Raw genomic sequence first — 18,791 nt, 5'->3', positions numbered from 1 at the left:
TGCTTGTCCCCCTTTCCTTTTTTTTTTTTTTTTTTGTTGTCATTTCATACCTGTACAACACCTGCTCTCTCACGCTCTAATTGTCTGTCTCTCGCTCAGTCTCTCGCTTTCACTCTGGCTGTCAGTCTCCTTTTTACCCCCCACACAGTCTCTGTACAGTTGGCTTAGCGGTGACCATAGAAATAGCTAAAGGGTTCCGTGTGACGTTGGTTGTAGTTTGTACAGAAACATTAGTTTTTTTCTTCATGTAAACAGGCACACACAGATCTCTAGAGGCTAACTCCTCAGTCAAAAAAAAAACCCCACCTCTGTGAGTTATTCTGTCTCTCTTCTTCCCACTTCTTTTGTGTTCCTCTGTTCGTTTCAGTTCCTCTCTTCTTTCTGCTGATGATTTTATAATCTTCACATGTCGAGTGTTTCGGCCCCGGTCTCAGTCCTGCTGAGAGGAATAAGGCCTTGGATTGCTCCTCAGATGTCTAGAGGTTTACAGCTACTCAGTATTTATTTCTCCTATCCTGCCTCGACTGCTGTCAAGGCTTCGTTACAGTTCGCCACCCGAGATAATGAAGTTTAACCAAGGTTGCTGTTGTCCAGGTTTCTGTTTGTTTAGTTTTTTTTCGCTGTCTCCAGCATCAGTGTTGGTGGTCTGGTACAGAAATTTACGCTGTCTCCGACAGGTCCACATGGAACGAGCTAGCAAATCCTTTTGCGGGCTGAAAAGACAGAGAACACACTTGTTAAGACAAATGACACCCTTTCCCTTGAGACTTTTTAGTGACACAATCGGCTCGAAATACCATCTCTTGAAGGATACATGCCACAAAGGACTCCCTGTGAAGTTATTTATATACCCTAAAGGCTGGTCCTCACAGTATAATGATAAAACTAATTTGGGAATTGGGTAAAAACATGTCCATCAGTGAAAATAAATGTTCAGAATTTGGTGGCTACATAATGCATGCGTAGAAAATACACAGAGCGCTAATTGCTTCATTAATTATCTATAAATGGATCATTAAACATTTATAAACCCTTTATCAAGGCAACCCTGGTGATCAGAGCATTGCCGTAGTCAGTAGTAGCATACAGTGCTATTTTTAAATGTAGAACATGATGCCTATTGGTTAATAGAGCCTCAGCCTCTGGGACTATTCTCATATTTTTTACAGACTGATGAACAACAAAACCTTTGCTGTGGCAGCGTGGGGTCGATTAATTTCAACAGACCAGGAAAGATGGGAAAAAATCGTAAATCAAAAAAGTAAAAGGAAATAAAAGAAAGTTGTGAGTTTTAGACTGAGCGAAGATGGAGTGCATTTATTCTAACCCTGCAAGGCAGACGAGATGAGCAGACGCGCAGGCAGCTATATTTGGAGCAAAGCAGGCTCTAGCACCTAAAGGCTAAATACCAATTATTTTTCACACAGACCTGATGTGCAAGAGGAATATTGCTTGGCTCTGCTTGCTAAGTCGCAAGAAAAAAAATAAAATAAAAAAGGGCAGGTTATGGTGCTCATCGTTTACCTGAGAGACAGCCAACAGTCAGCATGCAGTATCATGAAGGATGGTGGTTAACATGGTGGTGACTTGACTGGAAATGACTTCTTTACTGAATGTGTGTATCTAATCCATTCTCCCCCCCCCCAAATTCAATCGAAAATTCATGTAATGTGGGAACTTGGAAAGCAACTCACAGCGGCACGAAGTGTCCTGCCATCTTTTTCCATAGAATCCCATTCAGTTCCATTAGAAATGCAGGCTGGAAACTCAATATTACTCCAGTGTATATGAATATGTGTCATTTGCCAAATTAAACTTACTTTATATTGTAATAGTTTCCCTCCTTTCTCGCACAAAAACTTGTGTGCAAGACTTTTCCAGCTGAGGAAACTTGACCTCATGGTTGACAGCACACCTCCCCGACCCATCTTTATGTCAGGTATTGATCCACAAGCAAGCAAGTATAGATACTCGGGACTTCCTTTTTAGAACAAAATGGCTTCAATCCTTGTGAAAAAGAAAAAGCGTGGGTTGTGTTTCACCTTTTGAGTTATTCAGTAGGGAAGTCATCGGGCTTAAGCAAAACTCTGTTGTTGAGCAAATGGAAAAAGATGTCCTTTATAGCATGCGATGATCTAGCTTTTACTTCCTCTCTATACACTCAAATCATGACCTAAACTATAAACAGTGTTTAATTGTATAGGTGTAAGGATGGTAAGAATAGAAAAAATGTGAAGTGTGTTTATGTTGGTGACCTTTACTTATATGAGCATCAGATAAAAAGGGGTATCAGATTTTGAGGGGTATAATTTAGAGAAAAGGAAAAAGAAAGAAAAAGGGGCCACAGCAGTTTAACATGAGTCCAATTCAAATTTTGTTTATTTTAGAATAAGTCACATGATTACAGACAGTAGTTAGAGTTAGGATGGGGTTAGATTGAAAATTTTGGAGAAGGGGAGTTAGCAATAATAGATTACATTTTACATTTGACAAAAGAAATTATAATTTAACAAAAAAAATAAGCAAAAAAAAGAAACAAACAATACAACAAAACATAAAGCCATATTTTTAAAACTCCTTAAAATAGGAAGAAATAAAAAGTTGATAAACAACATAAAAAGTCCAGATCAGAATCAAGAGGCAGATTCATTGTCCCCTCCTTTAGTATCTGTACTGGACCAGACCAAAGTCATAGGGTCCCAGGGAACTTTCATACTGATACTCACAGAGAAAGGTGGGTTTGTACGGTAGGGTCCCCCTATCATACTCTTTCCTCTCTAGCGTGCTGGAGCTGTACTGCTGCTGTTGCTGATGGAGGTGATGGTGAAGGCTGTGGTGTGACTGTGACCTTTGACCGTCCTTGCCAAAGGTGGAGAATGACCTATCGTTGGACGAGGCGGTGGAGGAGGTCATGGTGAGCTGGTCGGAGAGGTTGACGGAGGAGGGTACCTCAGTGTCGGGCAGCGTGGCGTCCATGCCGGGGACGTGCAGGTTGCTGCGGTAGTCCGGCCCCTGGCGCCCGTCAGACGGCATGAACGACGGCATCCAGCAGCGATCGGAATGGCCAAGGGCCTTGCACTCCTCTGTGCAGTTGGAGAACAGGTCAGCACCTGCGGAAAGAAACAGACAGAGGGATGGAAAATGGAAGCGTGATGAGGTAGGGAGAGATGAAAGGGTGGAAATGTGGATGGAAGATTACAATCATTTAAGGGTTGATAAGTGAAAAAGTGGCACGGATATTTGGAGTGGAAAGGTGAGATGGAGGGGGAGATGAGAAAAAGAGACCAGAAGAGAGAACACAAGTTAGCAATCATTTGCCAATGTCGCGAGCAGAAAAAGTGCAGCAAAAGCTATTCATCAAAGAGACAAGGCCAACATTGATGAAGTGAATTGTTTGTTTTCCTCCTCACCTCATTCATTTTCGAATGAAATGTGCAATCAAAGTGATGCCGTGTTGCAAAAACATTTCACCCCCTCTCCACATCAACATCCTCAGATTCACAATTGATTCCCAAACACCAAGAGACAAAATGTGAATCCATATTCCATCATCCTTGCACAAAACACGACAATCATCTTAAGAAAGGCGACACAAAAAGCAACAAAATACTGTATTCACTGGCTGCTTAATCACACTCTAATGTCAATCATCCTTATACAAACCGACAAAGTGTGTAATTGACACAGAGCTACTGCCAAAAACAAAACATCGACATAAAAAAAGATTAAATTAACATCTGAAATGATATAATAGAATAACACACACACTCATGCACACACACGACCAGCATGAAAGAGGTACCAGTTATGTTAATTACACTCTCTTAGAGAGAATAAAGAGAGGAGGAAGGGGGGAGAGAAGTGTACGAGGGAGATTATAAAAGGCAAGAGAAAGGAACGAGAGACATGAACACAGTCATCATAATAATGAGACCCTGCAGCCATTCTCTGCTCATGTGCAGATTGGATTTGTAGTTTTCCCAGTTTTCCAGCGAAGGTGGGACAATGTGGGTAAGCATTGGACTGGTGCGATCAAAGCGGGAAAATGTGCAGTTTAGGAATGAGAGGCATAAAAAGAGAGAGAAACAAAGGAAGCAGGCAATCTGTAATCTGTAATTCCCTCAGGCTGAGAGAACGTCAGATCAAAGAGTCTATTACACAAATCTATTCTACTGATCCTTTCCACTGATAATGCCACTGTTCCTCTATTATTTAAAGCAGGCATGCACACACAAAACAATGTAACGTAAGCATATACATATCAATAGATATTATGCTACAGACACATCAGCCTATGCAGAGTATTTACACACAGAGACACAGGAATCATTTTTAACGGGGTGGTCACCATGACCCGCAGCTTTAAGGAAGGAAAAAACACTTTTCCTTGCCCTCTCCACATTCTCCCCCTGCATATTAAGACTAAATCTCAGCACATCAGCCTGTCATGGATTGTGGATTATGTTTGCCTACAGTCAAAGAGGCAGGAATGGGGGGAAAAAAGTTTCACTGGTCAGAAATACAATGTCCAAGTTTTTGTTTTGAAAGCTATTGCTCTACTGGGTTGTGCAAGTCAGACATGTTCCTACAGTATGATGCCAATTTAACAAGTCTACGACTAAAACTGCAAAAATAAGTTAAAAAAAAAAACAGGGTATGGGAAGCACTTCAGTATGGTGGTAATATATTATCAACTGGTCTTCTTATGGCAACTAATCAACTAATCAACTAGGGGACATGTCTCCCTCACTTTTTCAGACCCTTTTATTGTTCCCCTCCCGTTTATTGTTTCAGTTTGATTTTCTTACTAAAGTCTCTGAACATTGTCCTCCTACTTTCCCACCAACATAGTCCAGATGCGAGAGGGGATGAACTAGATAAAAATGTTGATATGCTCGGTCGGCTTCAGTATTAACCGCACGCTCAAAGCATTAAGATTACAGAGCAGCAGCGAGTTGTGCAAATTACTTTTGTTGCCCTGAGTTTTGCCTCTCAGGCTATGTACCTACCTGCAGCACAATTCAGGGCAGAAAAGTAATTTCACCTCTTCTGCATATTTTTTCTGATTCAAAAACATCTATAATTTAATCTGTATTTTTAGTTACTGTTAATAGTATTCTAGAAAAGTTGCTTGAATAGAGCATCAGTCAAAAATACAGTAGCAAAGCATTAAGCTCTTTGTACTAAAGATGTAAATACATCATTTGCTATCTTTTCCATGAAGGAGATGAATTATGAATTAAGCAGGGTTACTGCAATAACAATAAAGCTGAGATTTAAATATGATTTTTATATTTTCTACTTAACTTATTTTTTGTTATGCTAGCATTATCATGAAAACATGATAACCAATTTCAATGTGCAAAAAATGTCACTTAAATGTACAGACACATAAAGAGGATTTTTTTTTTTAACCCAGAAAACAGAGGAGGAAGGCAGACGGACGATAGACAGACACAGACAGACAGATAGATGGACAGATGGATGGATAGATAAATAGGCTTTTTTGTGTGATTGCAACATTTGAAAAGCCTCCTAAACATACTTCACTACCAGAACAGCTACCAAAGACAAAATCAAAGTATATTTATATATATTTATAGTGACTTAATTTAGTTTTTCTAACAGTGCTGTCAACACATTGTCTAATTTTTTTTTTTTTTTACTTTGGTTTTTTGCTCATTTGTTTTTTTTTCTGCTTGTGTGCATTGTGTGGATCTAATCGTGTTGCTAACCCAGGCCTCGCAGGGAGCGAGGCGGGCAACAAGACTGTGCAGTGACCAGAGAGCCAGAGGAGGCACGAAGCTCAACACACAAGAGAAAGCGAGGGCCAAACAGACGGGGGAGTCGCAGATTTCACAGACAGTGAGACAGCAGGCAGGAGAAGCAGCAAGACTGCAGGAACCATAAGGAAGGGGAGGGAAGACCCAGGCAATCACAGATGGAAAGAGCAATGGCCAGAAAAGACAGGGGGAGACCCGGGCCTCGCAGATGGAGATGGGAGAGGGGTTAGACAGAGGTGGGCAGAGAGGGGGAGAACTTTGATATAAATACGGGATAGAAAAATCTACAATTAAACAATAGCTGTTATCTATTTAAAACCTGTCATACGGACATGTTTGTAACATCTATCCAGCCCTCCACTTTCCATACTCTTATCGAACTCTTCCGGCCTGCAGCTTAACCCAGTTTAATAATGAATAGGAATAAATGTAGAGAATGTCAGAAAAATGCAGATGTAAAATTAAACTTTGATAGAGTTAATTATATCAACCGAGAATTACAGCACAATCTCATTTTCCTGTGGGATACATGGAGCTCACTACAACCTGCTTTACAACGAGTAGAACTGCAGAAAAACAGGCACTGAGAAAAAAGAACTGCATAGAAGGGCTGACGGATCCCTTCTTCTGTATTTTATTTAACATATTGTGTTTGATTCAGCAGGTTTTGAATATGTCACACGTCTATTTGGTCTGTTTACCTCTGTCGGTCCTGTCAGAATCAGCACCTCTCAGTGCTTTTGCTGCCAGAGGCTGCACTTGTTTTCATCCCCACCTAGCACATGTGGGTTGCGCGTCAGCAGCAGCTCTGCGCTCACCGCGATAGACCTTGATCAGGTGGGGAATGAAACAAGAATCCAGAATAGGGTGGAAAACCTACACGGGGAGACCTGTGGAAATGTTCATTCAGATTTTGAGTGGTGTTTACTTACATTTACCCTCTGATTCACACTTGGAACTACTGTATATTTATGCTGTCTTTAAAGGCTGGGGACATATAAAACATGCTATTGCTGTCGAAACCTTAAAGTTAGCCTTTGGAGCCATTTAATGGACTTTTTGCAAATGAATTTCCTCCTTGGACGCAAAAGGGCATTGACCTCAGGCCCTCCGTTCATCTCCGTGCCGTTGTGCAGATAGAGAGGTAGTTAGCCACAGCGCATATGCTTCTACATGTACAAGCAAATGCGTTGAACGAGAGAAGCAGAGGTGCGAAACCAAACACACAAGCAACTAGGCAGAAAGCACATAGACATGCATAAAGATAAAGATACAGCTAGTGTCGAAGGATTAACCGAAAGAACACTTTGTTTCATATCTCTCATATCTGAGTATATTATTAAGGAGGCACAAGGGCGTGATAAATTCTGGAGCTGATGTGTAAATATAGTCGGCAACAGCCACTGTTTACATCAGGCTCGTAGAATCTCTTGTCACTAGCTTCCAAACTACTCAGTGGTTTTTGCCTGCTGGCTCCCACTTAAAAAACAGCGACATCAACACATATGTTTGCAAGAACACACACACACACTTAAAAATAATCTCTAGACGTGGAGATATGTTAATGTACACAAGTAAATAGGCAGACAGGCCACGCGCACATGACACCCGGTGGCTGTTGATCCTCGCGGAGCACCTTTTCTTCCTCAGGCAGGAAGCAAAACAACAACCAAAACAGTGACTGGCAATGACAGGCCCTGCCAACAGCCCTATCTCTCATCATGACCTCATCAGGCAGGAAGAACGCACGCACACACGCACGCGCACACAAGGAGATGTAAACGATGCTACATAATGCAAAGACAATCTACTTCCTAATAAGCAATCAGCACTTCTGTTCTTTTTTTTTTTTTGGTTCCATCTCTGCGTGTTTCTGAAATCCCACATTGGGGTGATTTAACTAATTGTGTCGCCTGTCATACATCCAACAACTGGGAGCAGGGAAGGGAAGGAAAACAAACCCTGGGAAGACATGAGCCCCATGTTTGAATTCACCTGTGAGTATGTATATGCGGCAAACAGGTTTGTAGTCACTCCCTTCCTGCACTCATTCATCTGTCCGTCTCCCTGTCTCTGTCCCTATTAGTCCCCCTGTGTCTCTTTCCCTCTTTCTCTGACCCTTATTCTCTCTCACATATTATCCTTTCTGCCCATTTTTTCCTCTTCCCATTATCTTGTTTTCTCTTAAAAAAAACAAAAAAAAAAACACCCCAACGTCCCCCAGGCAGAGGGTGTCTTGTATCCATACCTCTGTTTTTCATCTTGTCCTCCCCTTTTCCGGAGAGAAGACAGGCACAAAATGTCAATATTTGGACAGCAACTCCCAGTGGCAGGGGAGTAGCATAGCTTCCACGAGTTGGCCAGTGAGACTGTGATGAGTAAACCAGAGACCTTGCAGAGCCAAAACAGAGCAAGATGGCTCCCACCAGTCCAGCAGTGACAGACAGAGAAATCGTTCCAAGTCTCTGAGAGGCAGCTACCATTTTTTGATGTTTGTTACACAGCAGCTGGGCTGCGAAGGAGAGCCAAGATGGCCTCTTGCCCTAAAAGTGTTCATTTGATTAATATGGCCCCTAATATATTGTTCAAGCAAATTATCTGGATGACCTCTGGATGATCTCTGAGTGATCTCTGGTTTGTATGCTTCACGTCACTCGGTCTACTCTTTGAATGCAGCGTGCTAGAGTACACAGCCTTGATCAGACAATACCTCAGACATAAGATTGGATACACTGAAACCCTCTGACTGCAGCATTTAAGGGTAATTCTGATTTTATCACAACTTGGGTATTTTTTTTCTTCATTTTGGCCATCATCTGTATGATGTGATAACATTGTCCTCTGCAGAATAATAGGTAACACAGTGGCATTGCTACAGGAAGTCTAATATTTTAGCTGTATTATCCAAACCATATTGGCAACTTTCTTCTGACCAAAAAAAAGTTTAGGCTGGGCTAATTTTGGATATCATGACACATATAAACCCTAAAGTGGCATTTATTTTGTTTAATCAGCTGATTGCAACAGTAGCCGGAACGCAGACTGGAAGAAAAGCTTAAAGTGTATATACCCAAAACATTAGTATAAATTTCTCATTTCACGGGAAAACTGTGCAACGATGTGCCTTTATTTTCTCTTCCAAATAGGTTTGGGTAATATGGGGGTTAGCTTAAGTAACCCGTCCTACATCTTTTTAGCCACAGCTTTCTCCTCACATCTCAGCAATTAACTCGGTAAAAACAATGTTCCTATTAGTGTTAAGAGCGACAAAGAAAATGCTTACGTATTTACTTATGGGACGCAAATGTGCACAAAAGTGATGTAGTTATTTTTCTGGATCATATTAGAGAACAGGATAAATGAAGCTACTAGTCACAGATCAATTTGAGCATTACCAACACGTAGCTTGACGCCATATTTTTTGTTTTTTGTAGGAAGTGCAGCACTGCAATCTGGCTGGAGCAGATGTTCACTGATGTTAAATCTCTGGGCAGAAAGGATGATCTGTGTGTTACTCATGGCCAAAGCATCTTTATGACTCCCAGGACTTTGCTGAGATTTTCATTAGTCTTACTGCCTTATGTTTCACTTCAGTAATAAATGTCTGCGGCCCCTGTCCTACAAGGCAATTTATATACATCTTTTCCACCACTTGAACCTATGTTCTCAGCAGAATGGAGGCTCATTCATATGTACCAGTGCTGAAAGTGAAAATGCTTTTTCAACCATTTCAGGGCTGGGAACACTTCATTTGTCATTCAGTTTATTCATAAAGCACAGCCTATACATACCAAGACATGTTTGAGTGTATTGGCAATTATTACAGAAGATGTTCTTAAAGTGGTTTTAATTCATTTTCACACAGAACACACAGCAAGTTGGTGTGAATACACTCCTCCACCTATGTTAACCATGCTATAAAGAGGTCATGCATTTTTTTTTTTGATGTTTTTTTTTGGTTTAGTTTGAGATAAGAAAGAGATGTGGCAGGAATCTAAACATTCTAGTCAATTAGTTAATCAAACTGATAGATCTTTCCCTTTCTCTGCTATGACTTTTACTGACTTTTGTTGATATTCAACAAAGCAGTCAGCTTAGAAGTGGTGGCATGTCCACCTATTATTTTTATGCCGTCCCCTGCCAGTGGGTTTTGAAGACTTCAGTGTGAGCCTAGGCTTTGTAAATACCAAATGTACTGGTTCCAGCTACTCAAATGTGAGAATTTGTTGTTCTTCTTTCTCCTACATGATAGTCAACCCAATTATCTTTGGATTTTGGACTGTTGGTGGAATAAAACTATTTATTCAAATTTTGAAATTACACTTTTGGCTTTGGGAAGCAATATTAACTATTTTCTGCAATATACTTGACATAAAAATTAATCGAGTAAATAATCAGCAGAAACAAATGATGAAATTAATTGTTCGTCGCAGCTTTAGCCTGATGTTACTCTTTTGACTGCAGAGCTGAAGATGTTTTCTTGACTGAAAGGTTTTCGGATTAGTGACCTATTTTTGTGTTGTTTTTTTTATGTCTTTTGAGTGCATTAGCCTCTTTTTCAACTTTTCCTTCACACTGAGCAAGGTCTGTTAATTGTTTTAATTATGTGAGCTTTTGGACTAAACCTGAGACATTCTCGGTGGTCTATGGAATCACAGATGTAAATATATATCATATCATTTCGGCATAAATCTATATTTCTGTGCCAATTGTTCATTCTACAGCCTTCGGTTCTGTCAGGATCTAGGGCCTGAGAGGATGGTGTTTCAAAACCCTGTATACTAAATTCCTCTGACAGCTCACTGACGTGGGAAACTTCAACACAGTGCCCACCACTAATTCATAATCAGCCATCTAATACACCATTGCCACAGTGATTTAATTGTCCCATTTGTCACGGCTGTTATTCTCACCAAAACAAACGTCGTGATAATGATCGTTTCCAGTCTCCCACCCGTCACGCAGCCTTCCACAGCTGATCGAATGTTTCTGAGAAGCCACATTTTTTCACCGATGAATATTTCATCCGCTCTTATCTGTCACCTTTTTTGTTTTGCTTGCTTACTCTTCCCACCATCTTCTATTAGGGTGATGAGGGAAATAATGAGGAAAACAGTATCTAATATGAATCAAACAACCTACAAAAAGAGGGTGTGGGGAAGTAAAAGGTGTAACAGTCAATCAATAGTGCTTTGGCTCCTGACGCAGCGGTGCCTCACTCCAGACACGCTCCTTTCAGAAAAGCCAGTTGCCCACTTTTTAAAGGTATCCAGTGATATCCCAGCCTCACAGGCAGTGGCTCTTTAATTTAAAACCCACATCAGGAGACTTATTTTCTAAAGTGTCAGACGAGCGGCCGAGCGGGAAGCTATGGCAGGTGTAGTTGATGATATGCCAACTGGAAATGGTTTCCTCTTGATTTGAAATATTCGGAGGTGCACCAAAAGGGAGAGTGTGCCGCACGGTCCTGTGAGGAAACCTTGCCTCTAACCCTCCTTTGATAATTGCTATGCAAAGGTTCTGGAAATGAATTACTGATCAGCCGAGTGTTGCGGAGAGCCAACGTGTGGGGGAGACAGAATGAAGGATGAAACCCTGCCACAAACCCCGGAAGAGAATATGCGTGTGTCAGACAAACACACACACATACAGAATGCAAGTATATAAGTATATAAGTTTCCACGCATGCTAAATATATCTGGGCATGCATGTGAACACATTCATTTGTTTATGCAAACAAATGCCACTGAAAGACATGAAAATACACGTGGTCTATACATAGTCTTGGCTCAGGCTTGTGCAGGTCCATTCTCGACTTAAGAGCATGCACTCAGCACAAAACGCATAGACAACTGCGCACCATAAGATACATAAACACTGGATACAACTCACACGAGACAACCAACCATATTCTCATCCCCATATATTTAAATCGTAAAAATTTTAATTTTAATACATATACTTTTACAATGGGGTCCAAAAGTCTGAGACCACTTTCCCATTCAAGTGAATGGGAGAGTACATAAATGAGCAATGGGTATGCCTATATAGAGGCAATATACAGTACACTTGGCAGAGTGCTAAGCCCTACCTACCACTCTCTCCTCTTAAACCGAATCTCATTTAAGCCTAACAGAGCACTGTCTCAAGGGAAAACTCCTTTTCAATTCCGACATCATTGCCAAGCCTTGTTTTTTCCTACACAAAAAAACACGCACACGCAGAATACATAAAGGTATCATGTATACACCTACATAATTAGTCAGACAATGGTATACCTTCACACACACATACACACGCATGCCGTCTGGTTATGTTCACAGAAGTCTTCGGAACTCAAGTGTCCCTCCTTCCAAAATACCAATCCTGTGATATCACCTCCCATGGAGCAGTAAGCTGTTCCCTTCTAAATCCAACATGAGGAACAAATGCGGGTTCCTGCGGAGTACAGCACCAACTGGGTACGCTCCCAGGCCAGTGCCAAACGAGAATGCTCCGAGACAAATAAAGCTGAGGGAACACGTTATTAGTTCATAAATGTGATCCTGTGACTGTGTTAGCATACAAGGAATTCAAGAAAATAACCCCCGTAAGTTCAATTTTAAAATACATTCACAGGCCTGCCCTGGAATGTCATGGATGTTTCCTTATTGAAGCCTGGGGTTACCTGTTAGCTGGATGTGCTAAGTGCATACCACTTATTCGTAGCCATACTGTACGTTCCATGTTGTCCCTTCCCTTTTGTGTGTGTCTCTGGTCTGTTGAGTGGAAACGCTTGTGGAGCAGCCAAACTCCACATGACTGTTCCACATATGCATAGATCACATTCTGATGCAAGATATCCAACTCAGAATATATATTTAATTATCCACGTTAATATTTAATTCACAAAACAATTTATTCATGATCGAGAAAGAATGGAGCCTTTGGATTTCTTCCAATTCTGCATGTCAGTCTTGCAAAGTTTGACCTTCACAGCCTGTTTTACCAACGAGGGCAGGGAGTGACACTACCACTGCTGCATATTGGCTCTGTATTTTGGCTTGGTTCATTAATAATATCAAACAACCTGGAGCCTAATAAGGACCTTTCACTATCCTACAACACCTATCTAATCTGCTCCATTTGTATTCCTAGCACTGATATGATATTTGGCAGGCTCCGGTCTAGGCAGGGGTCTTACACGAGCCGTGCGGAACAATCCCTCAGAAGGAAAGGGCAATTCAATATGAAATGAGATTTTGTATTGCTCCGCTTTTTGTCTGACTCCACTTTGATCAATAAACAGGTACTAACCTAATAGAATTTTTAGAGAGAACAAGGGGAGGCTTATGATAAGACCTAAAACCTTGTCTAAAAACATCTAGTGCACTGTAAAGTGCAGAAGAGGAATGTGAGTCAGTAAATAAACCTGAAGTGAGCGTGTGGATGAGGAAATGTACTCTAATTCCAACATTTTACTTTTGCTTTAACTTATGCCAAAGCTACAAGAGTTTGGCTAGCAAATACAAAGAATGCAAAAGCTGCTTATGTGTTTGATCAGCTGACTCTATAAGCAACAAAGGCAGTGCAATAGGCAGACTGCGGGGCTGATTGAAATGCATCTCATTATATCAATTTAGCCCCCATGCCTTTTCCTTTCACTTGAGTGAACCTATTGATTGGTGCCACTAAAGCACTATAAGCCTCATACTACCTCGCTGCGAGTCACTGTCCTTTCAGAACCACTCGGTGAAACGGCAGCGGGGTTAGAGAGAGAGAAAGACGGGGAAAAGCAAGAGGCAGAGAAAGAAAGAAAAGAGAATTTGCCAAATATTCCTCCCTTCATCCGGGTGTGAAATACAATCAACACCTCTGGGGCTGTTCATGCCAGCCAGCCAGCCAGCAACCCCGGAGCCCAGGCCTTAGCGCACTCTCAAATTAAGGAAATTAAAAGTCACCGGTCCGCACCAACAATTCAGCATTATCCCATTCATAATCGCAAACACGCACTATTGAAACTAAGGCGGGCAGGGGGTGTTTGAGCAGTGAAATGACAGTGTATTTATGTGATGTACAGGGGGGGAACTCACCGGCCGAATGGCCCCGGTTGGTGGCGTCGTGGTCGCTGTCACCCTGTTCGCTGTCGCCGTGACCACTGTCTTTGGAGCTGACAATGTCTGCTTCTTGGAATGCAGAACTGGAAGAAGCAGGGGACAGTGCCGACAGTCGTGTCAGAGAAGGAGGAGAAAGAGGTGTGGAAATAACCAAAAGGGCAGAGGGAGAGGTCATAATACAATATTGGGATGGGGGAGATGAAGGGAGAGGAGGGGGGGGATTTAATGAGGGGCAGAGAGACAGAGAAGGAGAGGGAGAATCAGAAATCAACACCGCATTAATACAGTCATGGTGACCGTCAAGAGTCTAAATTGGATGTTACACATGGCATGTAATGAAATCCAGCATTAGGGCTTTAATAGGTGCTGCTCTGTCAGTTATGGGACTGATGCCAAATTGAAGATGAGCGTTATGGATACATTGGGAACCATGTAGCCTCTCAAAGCCACAATTAAAAGGATGTGGTATATACGGGATTTATACTGATGGATGCAGTATTGAATTTTACAGATATATGAACAGGTTTTGCGTCCACGAGGCCTACTGGATGTTAGAGGTCCTCTGATGGTGGACGGTATGTGGCTCAATGGGCTTTGCACATAGGTAATAATAAGGTGTGTGTGTGAGAGGATGTGTGCTTTTCACTACCTGTTGACACGTCTGGGTCTGTCCACCAGATAGCTGAGTTCTGCTCGTTGGTGTTTTGTCTAGAAAAGCCACAGAAACACACCTCTGATCACTTCTAATGCCAAATACACACATTAATAAAAATAAATGAAGGAGGCCCGTGACTGAAGGAGAAAAACATAACTGACCACATATGCACACATTGGTTGTCGGCGCGCAACTGTGTCAGGGGAAACTGTGGAAGCACGAGGCGGGGAACCGACAGTGCGCGCATCCCCTTGGTGAGTGAGTGGGCGAGGAGGAGACGAGAGCAGGGGAGAGTGGGTTAGGGAGGCGAGTGAATGCGTAAATGATTGAGCCGGCCGATGCTGAAACTGAACAACCTTTGTTCACGGTGCTGCCGTGCTGAGTCGTGCGCGGAATACTTAACGCGCAGCAAAGGCAAGGCTGTGACTGGCTGTCTGGCTCCACTCCAGCCGCACCGCAATCAACAAAAAAGCCCCAACTCACCGGCTCCCCGAGCAGTGCGCGCAGGCTGGAAACAAACAGGGCCGTCGGAGCACTCGTCCCATCCCTTCTTCTGACGATGTTTGAACCCAAAACCCTATAACTTGCTCAGGATATATCAACTAAAGTGTTCTATGCTTGGGGAGGGGGCAGATAGGGAGGGCTTCTGATGTAACCAAACTATGTTGCGCGCGAGAAATCCCGCGCCCCCGGCGAGATTTTTATAAACATTTCTCGATACATTCTTGACGTTTATGTATGCATTATGTATCCCCTTCGTTGTAGTTATCAAATACCTACGCACTTGGACTCGCTGTGGTGGCAGGTGCCACACCTTGGCGGACAGGTGACCCAAACAGTCAAAAATCAGAATATATTAACAAACAAAACAAAAAAAAATCCCTATCCCTCTGTGAGCGCCTGCGTGTGATTTAGTGAACGCAAGGGTCAGATTAAATCGATATGACCAAACCCAGACTAGAAGAAAGTGGACGGGAAAACTAGAAGCACCTTATGCCCCCGGTCAAAATCTCTGCCACACTCCCGATATAAACGGAACTCTACATCCCATAAAACTAGAGGGCCACACTAGATTTAACCATTGACATGTCCAATCACTATTACGCGTGGTAATGATTAAAGGCCACTGAGCAGAACAGCCAAGTCAATAGAAGATACCACTTCCATCCTCTCGGAGACTTTTGCTGTGCGTGATGTGAATGGATAAAGTGCTTTGGACATGGAGCGGACACAGCTGTTGATTTCTGGGGGATCTTTTAGACCGGGTTAACCCGTGAAATCGCGGTTTCGTGCACCTTTAACACATCTGATAGGGAGGTGCGTGGAGCCCCGGGCGACAAGAGCTGAATCGGGCCTCTCTTACCTCATTAGAGAGAATACTGCCATTGGATATGATGTCCGGTTGTTGGTCACTGTAACCCGTGACTATGGCGCCGCAGGGGTTGGTGTGATCCGTGTCAGTGCTGCGGGAGGGGCTGCACGGTTTGAGGAACATCAGATCCGTTTTGGCGGACTCTGGTGTCAGACACACCTGGTAGCAGTAGGAGTTCTGGTTTTGGTGGTGGTGGGATCCGAAGCCCCCTCCCACGCCGCCTACACCAGACTCCTCCACGGGCACCTGCCCCACGGGCCCGACCCCTGATGTCACGTTGGTGCTCTGAACTAACATGATGTCGGATTTGCTCAGCTTCTTCTGTTTCCGGCCCCGAGCCTGCCTGCTGCAGCACGAGCTGCAGCACAGGCAGCAGTCGCCGGCCAGCAGGCACGTGTACAGGTTGAGCGTCTTGTCCTTTTGGCAGCGCACGGCCAGCACAATCATGGCCAGGAGGAAGATGAAGGAAACGGAGCCCAGGGCGATGATGAGAATGAGGGTGAGGTCGAGGGAGGTGTCCTTTGCCTTGGAGGCTGAGCCGCGATCCCCGCTGCGGCCTTCGACCACGCTGTCCACTAATATCACACTCACGCTGGCGGAGGAGGAGAGAGGGGGCTGCCCGTGGTCCCTCACTTCGATCAGCAGGTCGTAGTAGCCCTGCGGGTCCCGCTTGGGAGAGATCCTGCGGGCTGTCCTCAGCTCCCCTGTCCTCCAGTCCATGCGGAACATCTCCATCTCGTTGCCCCGCAGGATGCTGTAGGACAGCCGTGCGTTCTCGCCATCATCCGCGTCCATGGCCACGATGCGCGTCACCAGGTAGCCGGGCTCCGCGGAGCGCGGCAAGTGCTCTTTGGCTGTGCCGTTTTTACCGATGGGGGCTATAACAGTAGGAGCGTTGTCGTTTTGGTCAACTATGATCACATTCACAGTGGCGTTGGAGAAGAGCTCAGCGGCACCCGAGTCCTTAGCCTGGACCATGAAGCTAAACTCCTTCAGCTGCTCGTAATCAAAAGAACGCAGCGCGTAAAGGTAGCCGGTGTCCTGGTTTATGGACACATACGTGTCCACGGACATGCCCTGTATGTCACACTCCAATATGGAGTAGGTAATGAGAGCGTTTTGTCCTATATCGGGGTCCAAAGCGCTCACGGCGTGAATGAAAGCACCGGGCACGTTGTTCTCAGTTACATACACATCGTAAACCGCCTGCGTAAAACGCGGCGCATTGTCATTCTCATCCGAGACGTGCACTTTAATGGACTTGCTGGTGGCGAGTGAAGGCTGACCCTTGTCTTTGGCCACCACGGTGATGGTGTACGAATCCGTGCTCTCTCGGTCCAGCGGGCCGTCCGTCACGATGGTGTAGTAGTTTTTAAAAGACGATTTCAGCTTGAAAGGGACGTCTCCTAATATCTCGCAGCTCATCTGCCCATTTTCGCCGGAGTCCCGGTCTGAGACGCTAAAAAGTGCGATCACGGTGCCCGGGGCGTCCTGCTCGCTCACGGACTCGGTCACGGTGCTGAAACCGATCTCTGGCGTGTTGTCGTTCACGTCCACGAGTTTGACCAGCACTTTGCAGTGCGCGGGGACCGCATTAGCCCCGAGATCTTTAGCCTGGACATAGATCTGGTGCGTGTTGCTCTCTTCGTAGTCCACCTCTCCCGCCACCTCTATCCTACCTGTTCTGGCATCAATATTGAACAAGTCCTTTATTCGCGGGGCGTTATGACTGCTGAAGGAATAAACGATTTCCCCGTTTTGCCCCTCGTCAACATCCGTGGCGTTGAGCTGAATGACCAGCGTGCCCACGGGGGAGTTCTCCCGCAGGTTGACGGTGTACACAGACTGCTCAAACGTGGGCGCGTTATCGTTGGAGTCCAGAACTTTAACGACCAGCAGAGCAGTCCCGGTCCGCTGCGGGATGCCCCCGTCCACAGCCGTCAGCACATAGCGGTGCACCGCCTGCTGCTCCCTGTCCAGCGGCTTCTCCAGCACCAGCTCGGCGAACTTGTTCCCGTCGCTCTGCGTCTGCACGTCAAGGTAAAAATAGTTGTTATTCGTTATGGCATATGTGCTGAGCGCGTTTGTGCCCACGTCTGGGTCGAAGGCGTTCTCGACCGGGAAACGGGTCCCGGGGGTGGCGCTCTCCGATATCTCCACGGAAATGTCCGTCTCGGTAAAGCTGGGTGGATTGTCGTTGATATCCATCACCTCAATCTCCACGCGAAAGAGCTCCAGCGGGTTCTCCAGAAACACCTCCAGGTGCAATAGGCACGGGATGGTCTGCTTACAGATTTCTTCCCGGTCAATTTTCTCCTTCACCACGAGCGCGCCGTTTTCCAAGTTCACCTCCAGATACGGCGTCCGCGAACTAGGCACCGTCTGAAAGCGGCGAGCGGAAAGTTTGGTGATGTCCAGCCCCAGATCCTCTGCGATATTCCCAACCACGGAGCCAGGCTCCTGCTCCTCTGGCACGGAGTAATGTAGCTGAGAGACAGCTCCATCCGGGATGGAGAGCAGAAATATTAACCAAATCATCTCCTCTCCCTCCCGCAAAGTGCACTTCAAGACGACAAAAAAAAAAAAAAAAAAAAAAAAAGTGTTATTCCTTTTTCTTACAAGAAATGAGCATTTCCCATTTCCTCTGTCCGTAAAAAGGCTGCGGAATAAACAGCAAAAAGGCTGTCCGACTCTAAAATTCCTCTCCTCTGCCTCGGGTCAGCGGAACATAGTGTCGTTTCAGCTGGGAGAAGCACAGCCATTTGATCCGAGCTCCTCTGCTCTAATCAATTCTGCGCCCGGTCTGTGAGTTTTGGCGTCAGCGCAAACATCGCAGGCTGGAGCCAGGACGCATAGCCAACCCTCCGTGTGAACAGCACAGACGG

At 44.4% G+C, this 18,791-nt stretch overlaps 1 protein-coding gene across 2 annotated transcripts; it reads right to left on the bottom strand.

Moving 5' to 3' along the window:
- Positions 1–333: 333 nt before the first annotated feature.
- pcdh10a (protocadherin 10a) lies at positions 334–18,444 on the bottom strand. 2 transcript variants are annotated; one of them, XM_040146366.1, is made up of 5 exons: positions 15,898–18,444; positions 14,529–14,587; positions 13,856–13,962; positions 2,727–3,110; positions 334–713 (listed from the first exon to the last, which is right to left on the bottom strand). In XM_040146366.1, the coding sequence occupies exons 1-5, from the start codon at positions 18,442–18,444 to the stop codon at positions 694–696; spliced, it is 3,117 nt and encodes a 1,038-aa protein (XP_040002300.1). In that variant the 3' UTR covers positions 334–693. The 2 variants fall into 2 exon arrangements, with proteins under 2 accessions (XP_040002300.1, XP_040002298.1); XM_040146364.1 differs by lacking the exon at positions 334–713 and having other exon boundaries at positions 2,623–3,110.
- Positions 18,445–18,791: the final 347 nt, after the last annotated feature.

This window comes from Xiphias gladius, chromosome 15 (assembly GCF_016859285.1).
Source record: "Xiphias gladius isolate SHS-SW01 ecotype Sanya breed wild chromosome 15, ASM1685928v1, whole genome shotgun sequence".
Classification (NCBI taxonomy): domain Eukaryota; kingdom Metazoa; phylum Chordata; class Actinopteri; order Istiophoriformes; family Xiphiidae; genus Xiphias; species Xiphias gladius.
The sequence above is the reverse complement of the archived record's forward strand: the minus strand, read 5'-3'. Positions and strand labels throughout refer to the sequence as shown.